The 20,816-nt window shown below is 51.4% G+C and overlaps 6 protein-coding genes across 6 annotated transcripts; 4 read left to right on the forward strand and 2 right to left on the reverse strand.

Moving 5' to 3' along the window:
• Positions 1–103: 103 nt before the first annotated feature.
• Positions 104–3,464, forward strand: Triagg1_1737 (uncharacterized protein; the record flags this gene model as incomplete). The annotated part of the gene is made up of 5 exons (XM_062895840.1): positions 104–455; positions 523–895; positions 1,236–1,349; positions 1,710–2,074; positions 2,167–3,464. The coding sequence occupies 5 exons, from the start codon at positions 104–106 to the stop codon at positions 3,462–3,464; spliced, it is 2,502 nt and encodes an 833-aa protein (XP_062759276.1).
• Positions 3,465–4,329: 865 nt separating this feature from the next.
• On the forward strand, positions 4,330–10,790 carry Triagg1_1738 (uncharacterized protein; the record flags this gene model as incomplete). Its single annotated transcript, XM_062895841.1, has 6 exons — positions 4,330–7,350; positions 7,404–7,438; positions 7,502–9,541; positions 9,598–9,745; positions 10,142–10,418; positions 10,567–10,790. The coding sequence occupies 6 exons, from the start codon at positions 4,330–4,332 to the stop codon at positions 10,788–10,790; spliced, it is 5,745 nt and encodes a 1,914-aa protein (XP_062759277.1).
• Positions 10,791–11,119: 329 nt separating this feature from the next.
• On the reverse strand, positions 11,120–12,559 carry Triagg1_1739 (uncharacterized protein; the record flags this gene model as incomplete). Its single annotated transcript, XM_062895842.1, has 1 exon — positions 11,120–12,559. One exon carries the CDS (start codon positions 12,557–12,559, stop codon positions 11,120–11,122), a length of 1,440 nt encoding a protein of 479 aa, XP_062759278.1.
• Positions 12,560–14,231: 1,672 nt separating this feature from the next.
• Triagg1_1740 (uncharacterized protein) lies at positions 14,232–15,635 on the forward strand (the record flags this gene model as incomplete). The annotated part of the gene is made up of 2 exons (XM_062895844.1): positions 14,232–14,659; positions 14,720–15,635. The coding sequence occupies 2 exons, from the start codon at positions 14,232–14,234 to the stop codon at positions 15,633–15,635; spliced, it is 1,344 nt and encodes a 447-aa protein (XP_062759279.1).
• Positions 15,636–15,905: 270 nt separating this feature from the next.
• On the reverse strand, positions 15,906–16,675 carry Triagg1_1741 (uncharacterized protein; the record flags this gene model as incomplete). Its single annotated transcript, XM_062895845.1, has 2 exons — positions 15,906–16,318; positions 16,405–16,675. 2 exons carry the CDS (start codon positions 16,673–16,675, stop codon positions 15,906–15,908), a joined length of 684 nt encoding a protein of 227 aa, XP_062759280.1.
• Positions 16,676–17,435: 760 nt separating this feature from the next.
• On the forward strand, positions 17,436–19,226 carry Triagg1_1742 (uncharacterized protein; the record flags this gene model as incomplete). Its single annotated transcript, XM_062895846.1, has 1 exon — positions 17,436–19,226. One exon carries the CDS (start codon positions 17,436–17,438, stop codon positions 19,224–19,226), a length of 1,791 nt encoding a protein of 596 aa, XP_062759281.1.
• Between the last annotated feature and the right edge of the window lie 1,590 nt (positions 19,227–20,816).

Below are 20,816 nucleotides of genomic sequence, written 5' to 3' on the forward strand. Positions count from 1 at the left end.
CATTCTACATTCTTAGCCAAGGGTCATCAATCATTGGCCGTCAATCTTGGATCATTGACTCCATATTTATTATAATATCTTCACACCTTATACAGCCTCGATCATGGATTTGCTTTCGACCATCCGCAAGACCGGCTCCAGAGGTGGCGTAAACTTTAGCTGGGACGAAGTCGCCAACTCCAACCACCGCGAAAACTATCTCGGCCACAGCCTCAAGGCGCCAGTTGGACGATGGGCCAAGGGACGAGATTTGAACTGGTACGCCAAGTCGGAGGCCACGGCGGCGGAATCGGCCGAGACAGACGAAGAGCGCAGAGATCGCGAGCAGAAGGAAGAGCTGCGCAAGATCAAGGAGGCGGAGGAAGACGCAATCGCTAAAGCATTGGGTTTACCGCCTCCTCTGCGAAACACATCCGGGGCCAATGCCATCGAAGTCGAACCTAAGCGGCAAGCAGGTCCCGCGAGTGGACCGCCGAGAGATGATGCGAAGCCAGAGAGATCGAGACGACATGGCGATGATAGAAGAGAGCGAAGAAGACACAGAAGTAGGAGCAGGAGCAGGAGTCCTGACAGGCGACGCGACAGAGACTACCGACGGCGCAGTCGTGATCGAGCCGAGGGACGGGATGAGCGCGACCGGGATCGGGATCGTGAGCGTCGACACCGCCGAGATCGCGACAGGAGTCGAAGCAGAGACCGTCGTGACAATAGGCGAGAAGATCGGGAAGATGGGAAAGGCGAAAGGCGAGGCGAAAGACGACACAGGGACAGGAGCAGGCAGCGACATCGATCTCGATCCAGGGAGCACAGACGACGAAGCCCTGGGCCAAGCTCGCGCCGAGAAGATTAAACTGGAAGACATAGCTCGTTTGCTGGCGTTTGGTACTTGGTTATAGTAAGCAATGATACCCGATATATCCACCTGGCTCTAGGAATCTTGAAGTCAGACACTAGAAAAGGTATATCCAAGGCTGTCCCCAGAGACCCCAATATCCACCAGTTATACACCAGCCCGTCGTAATTCCAAATCCTCAGCCGCCTGTAGGTGATGACCTGTATCATGCAACAACAATTGGATGGTTCATTATTAGAAGCATTGAAAATGTTTTCCTACGACGTACTCAAGGAGTATCAATTACTCGGTACAACCTATAGGTATCAAGGGATGCAGGTAAGAAACCTGTTGCTCTTTCTCCGGCTCGATTGCTTGTTTCCTAAAGCTATCATGGATGTAGTCTAGGTCCTGGAATCTGTAAGGCTTTGGTAGAGTTTGGCTTAATATTTTGTATTCCTATTGCGCGAGAACTCGAGTCTCCTCGGGCAGACGCTTCTCTCCAAAAGGACTCGATGTAAGTGCTTGAAAGCCATCAATTTTGGCCGCAAATCATGAAGAAACTTGCGGGATTTAGAAGCAAATCGTCTACCCAATAGATTGATGCTATTCTGCCCCCTCAGCATCCAGATTGCAGACCAGGCAGCTGACACTACAGCATGCCTGTGTGAGGGGCTGTATGCATGTACTCTGGCCATAGGAGGACAAGAGATCTGGAGGCGAGTGAAGCTTCACATTCAGGCAACATCTCAAGCTAAAGTTTTTCCATTCTCGTCTGATATTCCTCAAAGTGTTGCAAACGCTCAAGACATGGAAGGCAAAAAGTTGGCTTTATTTATTTGCACCTGCGAAGCATCTGCTAATGATATGAATGTAGAAAACTCAACCATGGTGCCTATGCAGTTGGATGGGCTGCTGTATTGCGCTCTGAGCTCAACGCATCTAGAGCGCTTCTTGATGAAGAACACGAGCCCTTGCAGCCAGCAGACAATGACGACAACATCTATCTCCTAGGCCGGATGGGGGAGCATAATGTCGTGATTACTTTCCCCGGGTCAGGGACATATGGAACCAACGCTGCGGCACAGATGGTCACTAATATGCTTCGCACGTTTCCAAATATCCGATTTGGGTTGCTGGTCGGCATAGGAGGAGGCGTTCCAAGGCCGCCAGATCTAGAAGATGCAAGCAAGGACATTCGGCTTGGTGATGTTGTTGTTGGCAACCCCAAGGGAAATCACGGTGAGCGCTGTATTTGCTTGCAATCTTTACCTTTCAGTCCTTTATTTTCATTCGGGGTGCTGGGTGAAGCAAGCTGAACACAGTTGGCATAGGTGGTGTTCTTCAGTACGATATGGGCAAGTGGAATAACGATCAAGAGTTTACCATTCAGTCGCATCTGAACAAACCGCCTGGGTTATTGCTAAAAGCTACCCAACTATTGCAATCGGATCATGATTTCAGAGAGGGAAGAATGAACCAATACATTCAAGACGTTGCATCAAAGTCCTCGGAACTGAAAGCATTAAAAGAATATCGGTTCCCAGGACGAGCGAGCGATCAACTGTTCAAAGCAACTTATCCACACTCTGGTGATGATGACTGCTCAAGCTGCAACGCCGAGATGGTTGAGAATCGCTTAGTTCGAGACTCAGATGAACCAACAGTACACTACGGTCTTATAGCATCAGCAAATGCTGTCATGAAGTCGGCCCGGCGTCGCGATAAACTCCGAGATGCATGGAATGTATCCTGCTTTGAGATGGAAGCAGCAGGGCTCATGGATAGCTTTCCATGCATGGTAATCCGGGGCATCTGTGATTACTCGGACGATCACAAAAACACATTGTGGCAACCCTATGCCGCCGTGGTAGCTGCGGCATATGCAAAGGACCTCTTGCGGATTATCAAACCGAAAGAGATGGAATCCATTCCCCCAGCGGTGCAGACGGTTGAGTCCGACAAAGGGAGTGGAGGGAGAGTAGACAAGAGTCGCCAACAGGCGTCTTTTCAACCAGGGGTTGCAGAGGCTACTGACAGCAGACCAGCCACCTTGCGCGAGTTTAATCAGTTGCGAGGCATCTTGGAAAGAATTGAGAGCCGACTCAGCAAACTAGAGGAGAAAGCCACAGCTACAAGCCAGACACCAACACCTCAAGCTGTCAGTGCCGGCCAGCAAAACAAGTCCAATCCAGCTGGAGCGAGCCGACAATGGTCACCTGCTGTGTGTCGACCAAAATCTCAAGATGAGATGACGAGAGAGGAGAGAAGCAACATCCATCCTGTTGCCTTCAGAATTCCGGCTGACTGCACTGTCTCTTCTCCTCCTAAGAGAATCAGATATAAAGGCCGGGAATACCAACTCTATTTCAGTGGTCCAGGTCTGGGATCTTTGCTGGTGAATGAGTCCAATTGCATTCTCGACAATGGACTCCTTGTGCCTACCCTACTGGGTCCAAACGGAATATCCCATATGTTTTTCTTCGATTGGAAGAATTCAAACATTCGATATTCTCTCCCCCCGAAAGGATCATCATCTAATGCCTACCCACCCCAGGTAGGTATTGAAATATTGGGATCACCCCAGGTAGGTACTGCACCATTGGGATCGATGTTGAGCATGTTGTTGTAATGCGAAGCATAGACATCAAGCTACACCACAACTACCTATCTACCTAGGTAGTATGGCTAGGAGGTGCCTTTATGTGGCCTCAATTCTTTTTTACCTTGTTCTTCCATGCTTCAAATGTTATTATACTCGGGCAAGTATTATGATATCGCAACATCCCATTTCACCTTTTACTGCAGCGCTTGAATTCCCATTATTATTTACCAAGGCACCACAGTACAGGTCTTGATATCGTACTAACCTCTTGGTCTACTAAGGTGCAGACAAGGTACCCTACAATGGATCTGTCCGGCGCAATACGGTACCTAACCTTAGTACCTAGGTACTGCAAGACGTGGCAGTAAACCAGCGGTTGGATAAAGAATAGGTACCTACCTAGACTTAAAGTTTTTACAACAGAAGCCTAACACATAACTGTCGTAACAAATGCCGGCCCATCTGAGCTTAAACTCTCCAACGTATTGTGGCGTTACTGATGGAACTTAAGGCCGGAGACTTGATGGTTACTACCTTATAGTACAGGTAGGTAGTGCCGGCCGCTATGGCGACTCCCCTAAATCTCGAATTCACGTGCTGCACAGCGGTCGACATTGATGAACCAAGGCACAAGCCGCAACGTAAGCTCGACTCTCATTCACCAACTTCTCCCTTCAACGGTGCGGGCATCCATGCGCGGGGGAGTTTGTGGTTCTAGACTCTTCTCTCTTTTGTTTGCCACGGTTTATAGACTTGCTGACTCGTCAGTTGAACCCTGCATCTCTTCCCCTTTTGCCGAGCTGCGGCCTTCGTACTGACCCTGGTGATGCCTCTAGTCTTGCGCCGCAAACCATAGAGAATGCACCTCTGAGTTGCTAAAACATCTGCGACCATGGCGATGGACTACTCGAGCCTGCGGGCGGCCGCTTTGCGGGACGGCGAAGACGAAGAAGCCGTCACTGTCGACACCCGCGCTCTCATTGACAAGGTCCTGGCCCGTTACTCAGGAGAGTGGACGACGCTGCGAGAGCTCATTCAGAATGCGGCCGATGCGCAAGCCACGACTGTTTCGATCAAGTGGGAGACGCACCCGTCAACAACTGTCCCTCTCCCCAGCGCTGCGGACCGATCCGAGCTGTTGAAGCATACGATAGCCAACCACACGCTGCGGCGGCTGGTTGTCCAAAACAACGGCCAGCCGTTTACAAAGACAGACTGGGGCCGTCTGAAGAGAATCGCAGAGGGAAACCCCGATGAGACCAAGATCGGAGCGTTCGGTGTCGGCTTCTACAGCGTCTTTGCCGACTGCGAGGAGCCCTTTGTTAGCTCGGGCAGCGAGGCCATGGCCTTTTACTGGAAAGGAAACTCTCTCTTTACCAAAAAGTCACACCTACCCGAGGATAAATCGTCGCCATACACCGCCTTCGTGCTAGATTATAGAAATACGACGACTCCCATGCCGAACCTGCTCTCCGTCAGCCAGTTTCTTGCTACAAGTCTTACCTTTGTTGCGCTGGAGAAGATTGAGTTTTGGATCGATGACCATCTGATTCTTTCCCTCCACAAGAAGACGTCTCCCAATGTTGACCTGATGCTGCCTCGCGACCTGGAGGCCAGGACAAAAGACAACATTATGAAAGTGACGAGCGTAGGTCGTACAAGCACACAGATTGACGCATCCTTTATGAACGTAGTTGGATGGAAGCCCCAAGCAGCAGCATCCGCTGCAAAAGCCTCGGATTCATACGGTTCCACCGAGGCTCCCTCTCTGAGATCCTTCTTTGCGAAATTCACCACGACAACCTCGAACAGCCCTCTCTTCAAGACAAAACAGCAGACAGAGGAGACTCAAGCTCAGACAAAAATTATGGAAGATGTTACCGCGTTGAACAAAGCAACAATATTCCTCAGGGCTACCACTGCCAACATCAAGACCCACGTCTCCGCTTCCTTTTCCGCCGAGCTTGAGCGTGCGACCAAGAAGCCTCCGCCAAAGACCACAAAGATATCCATTCTCACTACATCATATGACGAGGCTGAAGCTTCCAAGGGCTCGAACCCAGATAACGACGCTTTTGCCAAGGCTACAGATGTCTTTGCTTCTGTGCTGCCAAACAAGAAGCCGGGTGGTCGCATCTTTATTGGATTCCCTACTATGCAGACAACCGGCGCTGGAATGCATATTTCTGCCCCGTCTGTCATCCCAACTGTCGAGAGAGAGGCCATTGACCTGAACGCTCGCTGGGTCAGAACGTGGAACGTTGAACTTCTCCGAGCCTCTGGCATCATAGCCAGATTAGCCTTTGCCAATGAGATGAGCGAGCTCGATCGCAAAGTAAGGCAATCATCTGAGGCTGGCAAGAAAATATCCGCCGAAATAGTCAACCGATTCATGCCCGAGGCGCTGCACATTCTAAAGACATTTACCTTTGCCGACTCTACGCCAAGCAGCCAAGTCGGACAGACCATCGAGGAGGCTTTCTGGACCTGTTTCAAGAAGGCCTCCATCGAGGTGTATTCAAGCCGAGGTGTCTTGCAGACATCGCAAGTTCGTCTAGGATCGACAGAGCTGAGTGCCTTTGTGGATAGCATCCCAGTTGTGCCCAAGGACATGACAGATGCGCCATTCGTGAGGAAGCTGATAGACTTTGGGCTCATCTCACACATCACCGTAACGGATGTCAAGGAAGAGCTGGAAGCCAAGGCCCTCACGAAGAGCCAAGCCATCAACTTTATAAAATGGGCGGGCAAGAAGAGTTTGACTGGCGAGATTGACCCGGGAAGCAGGGCCGCGCTTATGGACGTTGCCGTTGCCACTCTCGGCGATGAAAACGACAAGGGCGAAATCGTGGCCCTTGGCAGTATAAGCAATTATCTTAGTCTTTCAAAGATTCCTGCTAATATGCCTGTCCCTCCAACAACCGTTCCATATGCTCTCATTGTCAACATTAGTGCTTCTGAACTGGAAGCTCTTGGGTGGGAGCCTTTGGAGATTGTGCCGTGGCTGCGATTTCTCATCGAAACCACAGCCTCTAGGGCGGAAGAGGAGAGTGTCACTAGATCTCCTAAATTTGCTGTCGCCGTCCTTACAGTGTTGTCCAAGAACTGGGAACACATGACCATGATTAATAAGGGCACGATGCAGAATCTCGTCCAGTCAACTCCGATGATGCCGACCAAGCTGGGCTTGAGAAAGCCTGCAGAGTCTTTCTTTGCCACTGTCAAGCTCTTCGATGACTTACCGGTCATCCAAGGTTGCGAAAAGATTAAGGAAAAGTTTTTGACCGCTCTTGGCGTTCGAAAGACGGTTGACTTGGAGACCATCTTTGCCCGTCTGGTCAATGTTTCCGGTGAAGATGGCCAAAAGAAATGGAGTCATATGGAGCTCATTAAATACTTGGCCTCTGTGCAGAATGATATCCCATCAGGCGATCTTCGAAAGTTGAGAGAATCCAGAATCTGTCCCGCTGAAGCAGGGCCTAAAGGTGCGGAGCCAACAAAGGCCACGACAAAACTGTACAAGGTCTCGGAACTGTTTGAGCCCAAGGATTCCCTCCGAACTCTCCAGTTGCCCATCATTCAGTGGCCAGGACCTCCTGGTAGCTTTCGAGCGAACAGCCCTGAGGCTCGATTTCTGGTTGTCCTCGGCTTGCGGACTTTCCCCTCAGTTCCCGAGCTGGTGGACATGATGTCGTCAGGCGATCAGGCGCTGAGGACCTCGGCAATGACTTACTTCATTGCCAATCACCACTCGAATCGGTATGCCGCCTTTGATCTGAGCGACTGCCGCAAACCAATCCTACCGCTTCAGGGAAGCACCAAGTTGGTAACACCGGGTGCGTGCTTTACCAACGAGAAAGCGGCGGTGCTCGGGTTTGACATTTTGAATCGTGACCTCCATGATCACGCCAACGTAAGCACCCTTTCCCTTCGAATATGCATATTCAAACTAACAATGTATATCAGAAATTCGGCGTTGCTAGAGATCCGCCCATGGCTGAGTGTGTTAATCGTCTGCTTGCCAGCCCCCCTCAGCATCAACAATCTGCTATGATTCTCTTTAGCTATTTTGCCTCTCGCATTGGTGAGCTTGGAGAAAGCAGCTTAGTCAAGCTTCGAAATGCTTCAATCGTTCCAGTGAAGCGTTCAAGCTCTTCCGCTTCAGAAAAGTCTGGCGCAAAGCTTGCTTATATCACTCCGTCACAGGCATACATAGGAACGTCTTCAACTTATGGGGACATCTTTGACTTTGTAGACTTTGGTCAAGATGGGAACATCTTTCTGTTCAAATGTGGTGCAAAGAGCGAACCGACCAAGGTGGAGGTTGCCTATATGGCATGCAATGAGCCAGCAAGGCTTCTCAGCGTTCTCCAGAGTCCCGAGAAGTACTTGGATCTGCTCAAATCTTTAGCCGAGGCTACTTCGACTCTCCAGCGCGATAAGGAACTTTGGCGCAAGATGAAAAGCTCGCCGTGTCTCCTCGCCTATAAGGAACTTGTGGCGCCTTCCAAAGGCAATGCTAACAGCAATGATTTCGATGAGGATGAAGCTCCAATCAGGCAGTACCAGCTTGCTTCTGCTAGTCAAATCGTTGTGGTGGACGACATTATCAGCTATCGTCTCTTCAAGGAGCATTTGATATGCGCTCCTGAAGAAGACATTCTCGAGACTTTCTATGTAAGACTCGGTGCGTCAAGGCTAAGCAGCATAGTCCAAGAGGATGTGCGCATCGGCCCCCACACAGCACGGCAGCAGCTGGCTGAATCGCTCAAGAAGCACGTTCTCGAACGGTCCAAGATCTTCCTTTACGAGTACGCCAACTACCGCCGGGATGCCATTAAGCACGACGCAAAGTGGCTCGAGAGGAACCTGACTGTGGAGGTGGTCCGTTCGGTAGCGCTTCGACGAAGCTTACAAGGCCAGAGACAGACACACACTGAGAAACGCTCTGCGGCCGCGACATACAACAACAGATCATGGGTCCTGTATGTGACGGATGATGGAAAGCCAGACATGTACCAAGTTGGTCAAGCGATATGTCAAATGCTGCTCGACAGGCCTAACCAGCAAGCGTACCTGTTCTTCGAACCGTTCCTCACCCTGGATCTCCTCGGATTGCGGTCGCGTGGATACAATGTCGACCGAATTCTGCGAGCAAAGGCCGCAGAGGCGCGAATTGCAGAGGAAGAAAGGCGCAAGGCGCTGGAAGAGGAGCAAAAGCAGATTCGGGAGAGGGAGCAAAACTGGGCTCAATCCCAGGCAGAGCATTCCAAGTCTCAGCAGCTTCCACAGGCAGCGGAGGCTGCGCGGGAAGCTCCCAGATCTCCGAAATCTTCTATGCCTGGAGCCTGGGATTCGCCCGAGGAGAATGCGCAGGATAGAAATGCGAATAATAGGAAGAGCAGGGGCTTGTTTTCGAACCTCAGCCGCCGATTTGGCTTTGATACGCAGGATGACGATAAGAATGACTCTCGAGGACAGGTGGAGCAGTTTATGGGCAACAACTCGAATTTTACCACTCGAGGCCCTGATCAGTCTGGTGGTAACGGACAATCGCAAAACGATGACGGCAAAGTGACCAACCCAGCTGTGGTCCAGCAGAATCTCTTGAATGCGGTCAATGCGACGCGAGCACACGGATCTGATAGTGTTTACTCAGAGCCTCAGGTCTCCGAGGTCAAAGAACAGGCGACATACTGCGACAAGAAGCCGGCCCAAAACATTACATTTGTGGCAGAGGCTTCAAATGGTATGAAAGTCTATGTGGCCAAAGAAATGACTGCCCATGCAGCTGCCTTCTTGTCAACAAATCTCGCTGCGATTAACTCTTTTGCATCGCTTCTGGTCGAAATTGGAAACGTCTACTCGTTGGCGCCAAAGGTGCTTCACATCTTTCATGACGAATCTGGTGGAACGATAGCATTCAACACTGGCGGAAGCATCTTTTGCAACTTCCGGTTCTTTCTGCAACTGCATGCTGCCCAGATTGATGTTCCAAATGGAGCTGGTAGGGCTGAAGCGGGCACTTGGTGGTGGGTTGTGCTGGCTCACGAGCTTGCTCACAATCTGGTTTCACTGCACAACTCTGATCACAGCTATTATACGTATGTTGTTTCCCTTGATTTCTTTTCGTATTGTTACCTTGCTAACTCTTGGACAGTGAATCGTTTATTCAGCAATACATGGGCAAGATGATGGCGAAGACGACGCAGTGGACTCAGGGAGCTCCTGCGCCGTCTCAACCGTCTACTCGACCAATGTCGCAAACAGCGGCAGTGCCTTTAGACCCTCCACCGGCCTATCGACCGGTATGAAGAACAGCCCAAGACCGTGGTTGGTTCATATGATGAATGCATTGTGTGGCGTCGATTTCTGTTTCCATTTCCTGTTTGCGAGGCGTTTGACGAATACATTGAATGATAGATGAGGGAAGAAGGAATGGTCGCAATGACATGCTGGGGGGTGATTTCCTTAGAAATGCCTTTTATGTTAGACTCTCTAATTTAGACTCATAAACTGATGATGTTTCTGGTATCTTGTCATGGAGTTGTTGGTGAATGGGGTCACACAACTGCCAAACACAGCATCGAATCGCCAAAGTGACCAACCATGTCAATTACTTACTATTAATATTTCAATTTAAAAGAATCTCTCCAATAATGATTTACAATAATTGTACACCCAGTTCAGACCTCTAATCATAGGAGCATCTGCTGGTGCAAGTTATAAGTCAAGGTCACATGCCTAGCCACGTGACGCTCCAATTCCCGAAGAACCGCCCAACCTCATCACCATCCCGGATCCCAAACTCCAGATACCCGCGCATCTCAATCTTCAAGCTCGACTCGGCCAATTCCTTCCGCCCCGCGGCCCCTGCAAAAAACAATAAATCCCACCATCCAAAAGACTCTTTTAACCTTCCCACCGAGAGTCAATTCATTCTCACAATGGTCCACCGTATTGCATTCTGGAGCTGTTTCGGTTTGTCTCTCAACTCCCCTCCCCACCTACAAAAACCCTTCGAAAGAAAAAGGCAGCCTATTCAAGAAAGGCACACTGTTGGAGAGAGGCGAACTATTTGAGAAAAAAAAAAGGCATGCTAATGATATCTTGTTTGCTCGGCAAATAGGCCTCGCCGTGCGCTTCTGGCAGGTCGGCATCGAAATGCGGCCCTTCTTCAACAAGTCGTCGCTGTGGGCGTACCCCGTGTACGCGGCGGGCGGCGCGAGCTTCGGGTACTGGCTGCAGGGCGTGGACGACAAGCAGACCGCGATGCTGAACGAGCGGAAGAGGGCGCTGTTGGAGAAGAGGGCGAGAAAGGCACAGCGGGATGCGGAGAGACAGGAGGCTTAAGATGGAGGATTTGGAGTGTCTTGATGGGAGGGGGGATGTAAAAAATGAAGGAGGGGGGTGTGTGGGATATCCGGGGATTTTTTTGTACATATAGATGGGGGAGGAGAAATGATGAGCTTTTTTGGCTGTGGTGAACCAGCGATGAGGACTCAATGGAAATGAATCAAAGCTACAGACATGTTTTGCTACCTGATATTCACGATATACGAGTGAGTCATTGTTGCAAATGTCATGATGAGAACACAATTGGCTTAATTGTTTGCTTGTTTTTTTTATTCCTTGATTCGATTTTACGTCTTTTCCTAGCTACATGCTCATGTGCCTCCCTTTTACAACTCCTCCAGCTTCCGCAAAATCGCAGGGACCGACTTGGCCGAACAAATTCCCAACTCCGTGACAACGGCCGAGATCGACTTGTCCCTCGTCGTGTCAAACAGCAGTCTAAACTCCTCATCCGTGTTCCTCTCCGGATCAATCTCGTTGTAGGTGAGCGAATCTATCGACACCCTCTCGGTGAAATTGATCGTCTCGCACAGCGAAGTGACACGCACGCCGAGATCAAACGCCGCCGTGGCGACGTCGCAGGTGCCCGCTCGCGCATACATGGCGCCGTTGCTAAACATGGCCTCTGCGGCGACGAGGACGGTGGTGGCCTCCTGGAGATTGGTGCGCAGGGCGCCAAAGTCGGGCGAGTAGGCGACGGGGATCCCCGCGGCGGCGAGCTTCTTGACGTGGGCGAGGCCGACGCGCTCAAAGGGGTCGTCGACGAGGATGACCTTGAAGCGCTTGCCGGCGGCCTTTGCCTTGAGCAGGGCGCGCTCGACGAGGTGGTGGTGGGCGTATGTGAGGATGACGTCGTCCTGGGCGATCATGTCGGCGGCGGTGTTGACGATGACGAGGTCGGCGAGGGTGATGCGCTCGTGGATGAAGCTGTCGATGGCCTCGCAGAGGAGCTTCTTGGCGTCAGAGTCGGCCATGTCGATATCAATCTTGCTGATCTGAAGCTTGAGCCATCTGATGGCGTTGCCCATGGAGAAGCACATGGGGCGGCATGCTGTGAGGTAGACGATTTGGGGGTTGAGGACGTGGGAGGTGAAGTGTCGTGAGAGCGTGGTGCCGTGGGGTGTTGTGTATGAATCGATGACCTGATTTTGTATTCTCTTGTTAGATGTATGTATCCCAGTGAAGATGACTTGATAATAGAATCTGTCTTTTACCTTTTTGAATGCCAGGAGTGTAGCTTCCAGCCGAGTGGTGCTATCACTGATGGCCATGGTGCTCATCTGCTGGCCCAGCAGCAACACAGCGGGGTGCACATCCTTGTCCGCATGTGTCAGGTTGACCCCCTTGGCCATGGCCAAATGGCTGAAGCACTCTGGAACCGACGGTTTTGCCTCCTTGGGCGCCGTCGCCGTCATGGGCGCGGCCGATCGCGGGACGGCAGTCTTTCCATGCTGAGCGCCCGCCTGCGGTCCATCTTGCTTGGGCTTGGGCTTGCCGCCCTTTGCGCTGTCGCCCTGGCCCGGCGCGCTGGCGGGCGGCTGTGGCTGTGAGACTTTTGCTGCTGCTCTCCTGGCGGCCTTTTCCTCCTTGGCCTTCTTCTTCAGCTCGGCGTTGGACAGCTTCTTTTCGCCGCCTTCAGCTGCTGCTGCTGCTGTTGCCGTGGGGGCCTTGCTCTGGTCTTTGGCGCCCTTCTTTTGGTCTCCCTGGTCCTTCTTTTCTGTTGGAGCCTCGCTTTTCGGCGCGGGCTGGCCTGCTTCTGCCGCCATTAAGAGGTTGGTTCTGAGACAGATGGGAGGATGTAGAGGCGAGAGGTCGTATCACTAGATGGATAGAGTCGTATCGGGGCCGTAGACTTTGGTCGCGACAATTGATGCTGGGAGGGAAACTGAGTGGAAGCTGTTACGTCGTCGCAAGATGAGGCACCGAAGATGCAAAAGCTCAAGAAACAAACAAATCCCGTCCAAAGAATGCGAAAGTGTGTCAGTCCATGAAATGCTGCTTGTGAGAGTTCAAAGGTGGGGTCTCTTTTGAGTCACTGGAAAAGAATCGATGGTAGAAACGGAAATGCCCCGCGCTAAAGCTCCAGACGCTGCAGCAGAAACTTTGGCTGCATTTTTCACGGCGGCGCGAGAGAGAAAGCTTGAAGTGCTTGGGATACGATATTGGATAGAGAGAGACGACTGAGTCACGTAGAGAGAGAGGGAGAGAGAGAGAGAGAGAGAGAGAGAGAGAGAGAGAGAGAGTTGATGCGACGAAGTACTAAGTTTGTGACGATGTCTTGCTGTGGACGAAATATGCGATGCTGCTCCTTCACCGGGTCAAAACAGAGAGACGCAGCAGCTCAGTTTGTTCCTACGACTCGAATATGCTGCAAGGCTACATACAAAACAGGCCACACACCGTAACGCGAGTGATGCTTCGATATCTAGAAAACCGTCCACAAAACTCCAGATGCCCAAAATCCGTCCATCATCACTGATCCAGCCGTGACGCGTCGTTCCTACGTAACCACCACTCCGTGCCGCCTCAAATCATCCCCAGCCAGAGCCTCCTTCTTCACGCCAGTCCTCCAGGGACCAACCGCAATGAAAGAGAAAAAGGGTTCTTTCCACCAAACAAGCAGAGAGTTTGTAGGGTTCCAAATATTCCCTGGCCAGGCGAACCCAGCCAGGAGTGGTCAGTGTATAGTTTTCAACTAGCAAAATTCCTCTCTCAGCTTATCGCTTCACGGAGAAGGAAAACGCCCGTGCACTTGGATGGGGAAGAAAGGAAAGAAAAGAAGAGTGAAAAAGGCGGGCGGGTGGAAGAGATTTTATAGGGCGTGGAGTGGGTCTGTGAGCTGGAGCATTAGGTAAGCCAAAGTGACAAGCTGGTGGTACTTACGGCAGGCAGCGATTCAGCTAAAGCAGGCACCAGCAGGAACAAAAGAAGTATTGATGATGTAAATGAAATAAAGAGAATGACAGAAACAGATGCATCACTCGATATATGCTTTATCTGTACAATGACAATGGCTTGATTTGGTGCATCTTAAGTACTGGGTAATTTGGTGTAAGGTGGGATATGCTACTGACTGGGGCAAATCAAATTCCGGTGTCAGATATCAACAAGAGGAAATGATGAAATCGGAGACTCTTGTAGAATCAAAGGCCAATCATACATGTACTGAATTCAATATCCATGAGTACAGCTCAGATTCAACAGACGAATGACTCTTCACCTGCTGCAATCGCCAGCATCGGCTCTCAATGCCCATAGCTTATCACCCACTTGACTCATAACCAACAGTTGGCTGCCGCAAGCTTTGGCACTGGACATCATAGCTCCGAAGTTAGCTGCTAATCACTACAGCTAAAAGTCTCTCTCAACCCACTCTGCACAAGCACAGCTCACACGACAATGCAATTATAGCCACTCTCCCATCTTTCCTCACAAGCCATGCTTAAATTCAAGCGCGCTTATTCCACCGGCCTGGCCAGCGCCATCCCGCCGGCCAAGCTCAAGTACGTGCCCACATCCGGCACGTATCCCAAGGGCTTCCTGGCGTCGGGCGTCTTCGTCGGCGTCAAGCCGGGCAACACCAGCAAGCCGGATCTCGCCCTCGTCACGTCGGACCGGCCAGCGTCGGCGGCGGCCGTCTTCACCAAGAACAAGTTCCAGGCGGCGCCGGTGACGTTTAGCCGCAAGATTCTGCAGAGCAAGGCCAATGATGGGCTTCGCAGCGTCATTGTCAATTCGGGCAATGCCAATGCCGTGACCGGCGTCGGAGGGCTGGAGGATGCGGCGAGCATGGCCCGGACGGCGGACCAGAGGGTTGGCAGCGAGGATTCGACGCTGGTGATGAGCACGGGTGTGATTGGACAAAGGTTAGTCTCAAGAAGAAGATGGCTGTTGACGAATTGGGTTGACTGATGCTCTCCCTCTAGACTCCCTATCCAGAAAATCGTGGACCACATCCCCATGGCCTATCACCAGGCCGGAGACTCTCACCGACACTGGCTGGACTGTGCCAAGGCCATCTGCACCACAGACACCTTCCCCAAGCTCATGTCTAGGACCTTTGAGCTGCCGTCTTCTCCTGGTGTCGAGTACCGCATTGCGGGCATGACCAAGGGCGCCGGCATGATGGCCCCCAACCTGGCCACCATGCTCACTATCCTGGCTACTGACGCACCCATTGCCCCGAGTCTCATGAACCCTCTGCTCAAGTACTCCGTCGACCGCTCGTTCAATGCGTTGACCATTGACGGCGACACCTCTACCAACGACACCGTCGCCCTGCTTGCCAACGGTGCTGCTGGCGGCAACGAGGTTTCGTCCGAGCAATCTGCCGACTATGAAGCTTTGAAGGACCTGGTGACTGACTTTTCCGCCGAGCTGGCCAAGTACCTCGTCCGTGACGGCGAGGGAGCCACCAAGTTTGTCACAATCCGCGTCGTGGACGGTGCTTCTGAGGCTGCCTCGCGCGAGATAGCTCGTGCCATTGCTCGTTCGCCCCTCGTCAAGACGGCTCTGTACGGAAAAGATGCCAACTGGGGCCGCATTCTGTGTGCCGCTGGATACGCTCTCATCTCACCTCCCGGCCAGCCCGTCAACGATGTCCCTGAAATTATCCCTGAGCGTACGAGTGTGTCGTTTGTTCCCACTGACGGCTCAGCTGAGCTGAAGCTGTTGGTTAACGGTGAGCCGGAGAATGTAGATGAGCAGAGAGCGAGTGAGATTCTTGAGATGGAGGACCTGGAAATCCTGGTGAGACTGGGAACTGGCGATAAGAGCATCGTTCATTGGACATGCGATTTCAGCCACGATTATGTTACGATTAACGGCGACTACAGGACGTAAGAGGTGTATAAAAATGTTACATGTATGATGGCTAGTTTCTTGGGGCAAATAAAATGGGTTGGCTGCATATGCATATCTAAAATGATTTCTATTCCAATATCAAAATATGCCCTCCTGTGAAAGCTCGCCAAATGGTCAAAGATAGCCAACCGAACCGCATCAGCGGGATATGGTGCATCACCACTATCCAAAACACAATACGCCAAACTCCAAATTCTACTTTTCGCCTTTTCTATTTTTTTTTCTTCTCCCCGCATGATCTTCCTCTCCTTAAGCGCTCAATGTACCCTTGGTGCTAGGAACCTCACCCTCCTTGCCGGCAACCCTGGTAGTAGCCATGCGAATGGCCACAGCCAGAGCCTTAAAGGCACTCTCAGCCCGGTGGTGGTCGTTGTCACCGCGCAGGCAGTCGACGTGCAAGGTGATGCGAGCGGCCTGGGCAAAGCTCTGCAGGCAGTGGGGGATCATCTCGGTGCTGAGCTGGCCCAGCATCTCGCGCTTGAGGCCCAGGTCGACGACGGCGTAGGGGCGGTTGGACAGATCGACGACGGCGCGAGAGAGAGCCTCGTCCAGAGGGGCGTAGGCGTAGCCGAAGCGGGCGACACCAGTCAGGGCGCCGAGGGCTTTGGCAAAGGCAGTGCCGACGGCGAGGCAGCAGTCTTCAGCAGTGTGGTGGTCGTCAACTAGATATTGCGCAAGGTATTGTTAGAACGATATGGCATCTTTATCACACATAAAGACAGAGGGGGAGAGAGAGAGAGGAACGAACTGTGGAGATCGCCCTTGCAGTTGAGCGCCATGCTCCAGCCGGCGTGCTTCGCCAGCGCATGCAGCATGTGGTCCAAGAAGCCGATGCCCGTGTTGATGGAAATCACCTGAGACTTGCTAGACTGCGAAGCGTGCGCGCTGGCGACCTCGAGCAGCCGGGGGTCGGTATCCTGAGGAAGCTCGCCTCCGTCGATGCTGATGGCGATCTGGATGGATGTCTCGTTGGTGTTGCGGGCGAGGGCCGCAGCACGGATGGGGGCAGAGGTGGTCATTGTGTCTGGGTTGGGCTGGTTTTTGAGTCTGCAAGATGCGAATCGATATCTTTGCAGTGAGAGTCAGTCAATTGGAGTTGTGAGAGTGTCAAAGATTATCTAGTACCTTACCTAGATGTACTCGTATGTTGGTGTTGAAGACGGCGCAGGATTTGACTCGCTCCTGTATCGGAGTTGTGGAGTTCATATTTTTCTAGGTTCGCCTCTCACTCAGCTTGTAATCAGGCCTGGAAATCCGAGTTCCCGGATGCAGCCAGTGACTGTATCGCTGGACTGAGGGGTCGTTCCGCTGAAGCTACCCCGCTATTTGCAGAGCACACCCCCTGTAGCAACCCGAACGCTTTAGGTTCAATCTCACCCCTAGCAACTGAGCATAGCGGTCCATTGCAAACAAACTTTACGCGCCTACAACAATCTCTCGCGCGTCAACCTCAGATTTGGATATTCGATATCGATACAAGCATCTCTTGCTGCCGAACCCCCCAGTCATGATACCCGGTTAAACACCTAAACGATTTGTTCTTCTTTCTCATCTATCTGTTACCTTTTTTATTGTACTTTACTTCTTCCTCGGTTATTTTCTCCCTGCCCGATGTTCCCTTCTCGATGCTAGAGGATGGAGAAGTTTCTGAGGGATTGGAGGCAGGATGCTCTCAACAAGGCACAATATGAATCGGCAATCTTTATCGGAGACAAGCTCCTCGCCTTGACCAGTCTGTGACCACCGGGCAATTCTTCATCACGGTAGGCATCTGTGCTAATGCATGCGTATCCTCAATTCATAGACGACGACAACGATGCCTTTTGGCTGGCCCAAGTCCACTTTGCGACGGGAAACTACACGCGTGCGCAATCGTTCCTCTCCAAGCAAGACCTCATCAGCCGCAACCCTGCCTGTCGCTATCTTGCCGGGCACTGTCTCATCAAGCAGTCTCGATTTGACGAGGCCTTGGCTGTCCTTGGGGAGCGCAACCCGACACACCTGATATCCAATGGCCCGAGTAACAAGCGCAAGGCCTCAAACCAGGCTCGCAGCGGCCGAAGGCGAGACGACGAGGCCGGGGACGACGAGGCGGCGACCCGACGATTTGAGGCAGCTATGTGCTTCCTCCGGGGCATCTGCTATGCCAAGCAAAATGCCTTTGATCGTGCCAAGGAGTGTTACAAGGATGCGGTTCGGATCGACGTGCAGTGCTTCGAGGCGTTCCAGCAGCTGATGAAGAATTCTCTACTATCGCCAGACGAGGAGTGGCAGTTCCTCGACAGCCTAGACTTTGATTCAATACACCTCTCGGGAGACCCAAAGTCCTCTCAGGAGGCGGCCGAGTTCACAAAGATGCTCTACACCACACGGCTTTCCAAATACAGAAATCCCGCGGCTTTCGATGCCGCCTACGATTCGCTGTCAACACACTATCAGCTGGCCGCTAACCCCGACCTACAGCTTGCCCGAGCCGATTTGTTGTACACTCAGTGCCGATACCGAGACGCCCTGACCATTACCAACGCCATCTTGGAAGAGGACAAGTACAACTTTGCGATATACCCCGTCCACCTCGCCTGCCTCTACGAACTCAAGATGAAGAACTTGCTGTTCCTGATTTCACACGACCTGGCAGACACCCATCCTGAAGAGCCCTGTACATGGTTAGCCGTGGGCATCTATTATTTCAGCATCAAGAAAATTGCAGAAGCCAGGCGGTATTTTAGCAAAGCGAGCATGATGGACGCACATTTTGGCCCTGCCTGGATAGGGTTCGCCCACACATTTGCCGAGGAAGGAGAGCATGACCAGGCCATTTCGGCATACTCAACAGCAGCTCGCCTCTTCATGGGCACCCACCTGCCTCAAATATTCCTGGGGATGCAGAATCACGCGCTCAACAACATGACTATTGCAGAGGAATTCCTCAAGACTGCCTATGGGCTGTGCAGGACGGATCCACTGCTTCTCAACGAGATGGGTATTGTGAAATACCACCAGAACAATCCAAAAGACGCCGTCCAGTATTTCACAGCAGCCCTCAAGGTGGCTGACGAGAATGACAGCGAGCCCTCAGCGTGGCTCGCAGCAAGGACAAATTTAGGACACGCTTTTCGCCGGCTGCGGCACTATAACCGAGCCCTGGCGGAGTTTGACGACGTACTGCGAGCAGGCGGCAAGGATGCGGCCATCTTTAGCGCCAAGGGTCTCATTCTGATGGAACAGAACAAGCCACAGGAGGCCGTTGTTGTCCTTCACGAGGCCCTGGCCATCCATCCGCAGGATAGCATCGCGACGGAGCTTCTAAACAAGGCGTTGGAAGAAACCGCTTTGATGGACGGCGCTGCGGAGGAGGAAGCAGAAGACTTGGCGGATTTTGAGCAACTTTTGGAAAGAAAGAAGGGGGAGGCGTCTCAGAAAGTGTATGGCAACAGACCGGGCCGTAGCATGATGGACAAGGGAAAGGGGAGAGTGGGCAGGCGGCGGACGATGTTGATTGACGATGAAGACGAAAAGGAAGAGACGAGGATGGAAATGACGGACGACGATGACAATGACGAGGTCTAGGAGGCAGTTTGCGTGTATCGGGGCATTGAGGAGGTCGCGGGCGTCAGCGTGGCCAACCTCGGGTGTTTTGGCGATTGAGAGCATTTGGCGTTTTTGTTTTGAACTTGTATGAAGCGGGAAAAATTGGCACAGTCAGACTGCATGGATGAATAGAGATAAGAAGGCATGCATTGGGATGGTTTTGGGTTAAAAATGTTTGCATTCTTTTTTTCTTTCCCGCTGTGCTTGTCAAGGGATAACTCGTATGGGACTATTGGGATATATTGAACAAGTGTGACGAATACCCAGAACATGAACCAAACACTCAACACATCTGCTGTGGTCCCAGAACCCACTGAGACTCCTAGCTTTCATGATCCGATTCTATTGCTTAAATGAGGGACAAGAGGTGGCTACGGTTACACCATATTGCTCCTCCCCGATCTTACCAAGATGTGTCGATCATGGTAAGGATCTACTACTAGTGGTTGTACGAGCTAATGCTCGGTCATCAAACAGGATTCGCCAAGTATAGCACTGATGTTGGATGTAATGACGTCTTTTCCTGCTATTACTCTACTCATTGTTCTTACTTAGACAGTATGGATATCTCACAAGTCTTGGTCGAGCGATCTTTTGCCGTGGTGTAACGTCAGTATTGCAGATCATCTCTCCCCCCTTGTGATTGTCTGAGATCACTTTATTACTGTAAGCCTTCCAGTGTTATCTATGCCAATCTCCTAGTTTTTAGTAAGTCGACTTGAATCAACTCTGTATCACCTTTGATTTGTGATGATAATTCTCCATATTAGGTACACGATGAATTCGGATCTTGCAACGATTACTGCTCAGAAACCGGTGAGTACCTTGGTAGCGTATGGCTTGAATCCTATGACTAGCTGCCCACGACCCTTCTTAGACATTTTACGCTATGGAACGTTTCTATCTGTGTAACTTTCACCATGAATGACAGAGTTGGCTTGATTTATTGATTTCGTCCGTGGTCTCTGGAACTCGCAGGATTAATTGGTAGCGAGACGGCCTACCGATGCTGTGAGACATGGGGCTTTGAATCGCCTGGCTGAGAGATGTCGGGCAGAACCTGGCAGTCTTATTAAGCTGCCAGCATCGTCATCTATAAAAGGTCTTCCTTTATCCCTTTTATCTGGTTCTTTTTTGCGTCCCTTTGTTCATCTGCATCATTGTATTGTCACAAATTGAACTCTTACATTAAGCAACAATGAAGCTCAATATCACTTATCTAGTCATTAGCCAGTGCAGTTTTAGTCAAGTGAGATTGTCTACCACTTGTAAGTGTCACCATGCTGGAGCAGATGTTGTCGGTTACAGTAAAGGATAGGTACTAATGGGACTGGGAATATAGGGCTCAAAATGTAAAGGATTGGTTGGTTCGAACTATTGTAAGCCATACGTGTGCCTCAACCGTATCTGCAATCTAAGTCCTGTTCTATGCCTGCAAGGATTTGATTATAGGTAGTATGCTAAAATGATCGGCAGTACCAACCTGTATAACTCGGTATCGATGTTGAGTAGTGGCAGCCATCTGTTGCTGGAAGGGAGAGCCTTTGGTAGTCGCATGGAGTTCTCCGC

The sequence above is a fragment of the Trichoderma aggressivum genome, assembly GCF_033847375.1.
Source record: "Trichoderma aggressivum f. europaeum strain CBS 100526 chromosome Unknown scaffold_004, whole genome shotgun sequence".
NCBI lineage: Eukaryota > Fungi > Ascomycota > Sordariomycetes > Hypocreales > Hypocreaceae > Trichoderma > Trichoderma aggressivum.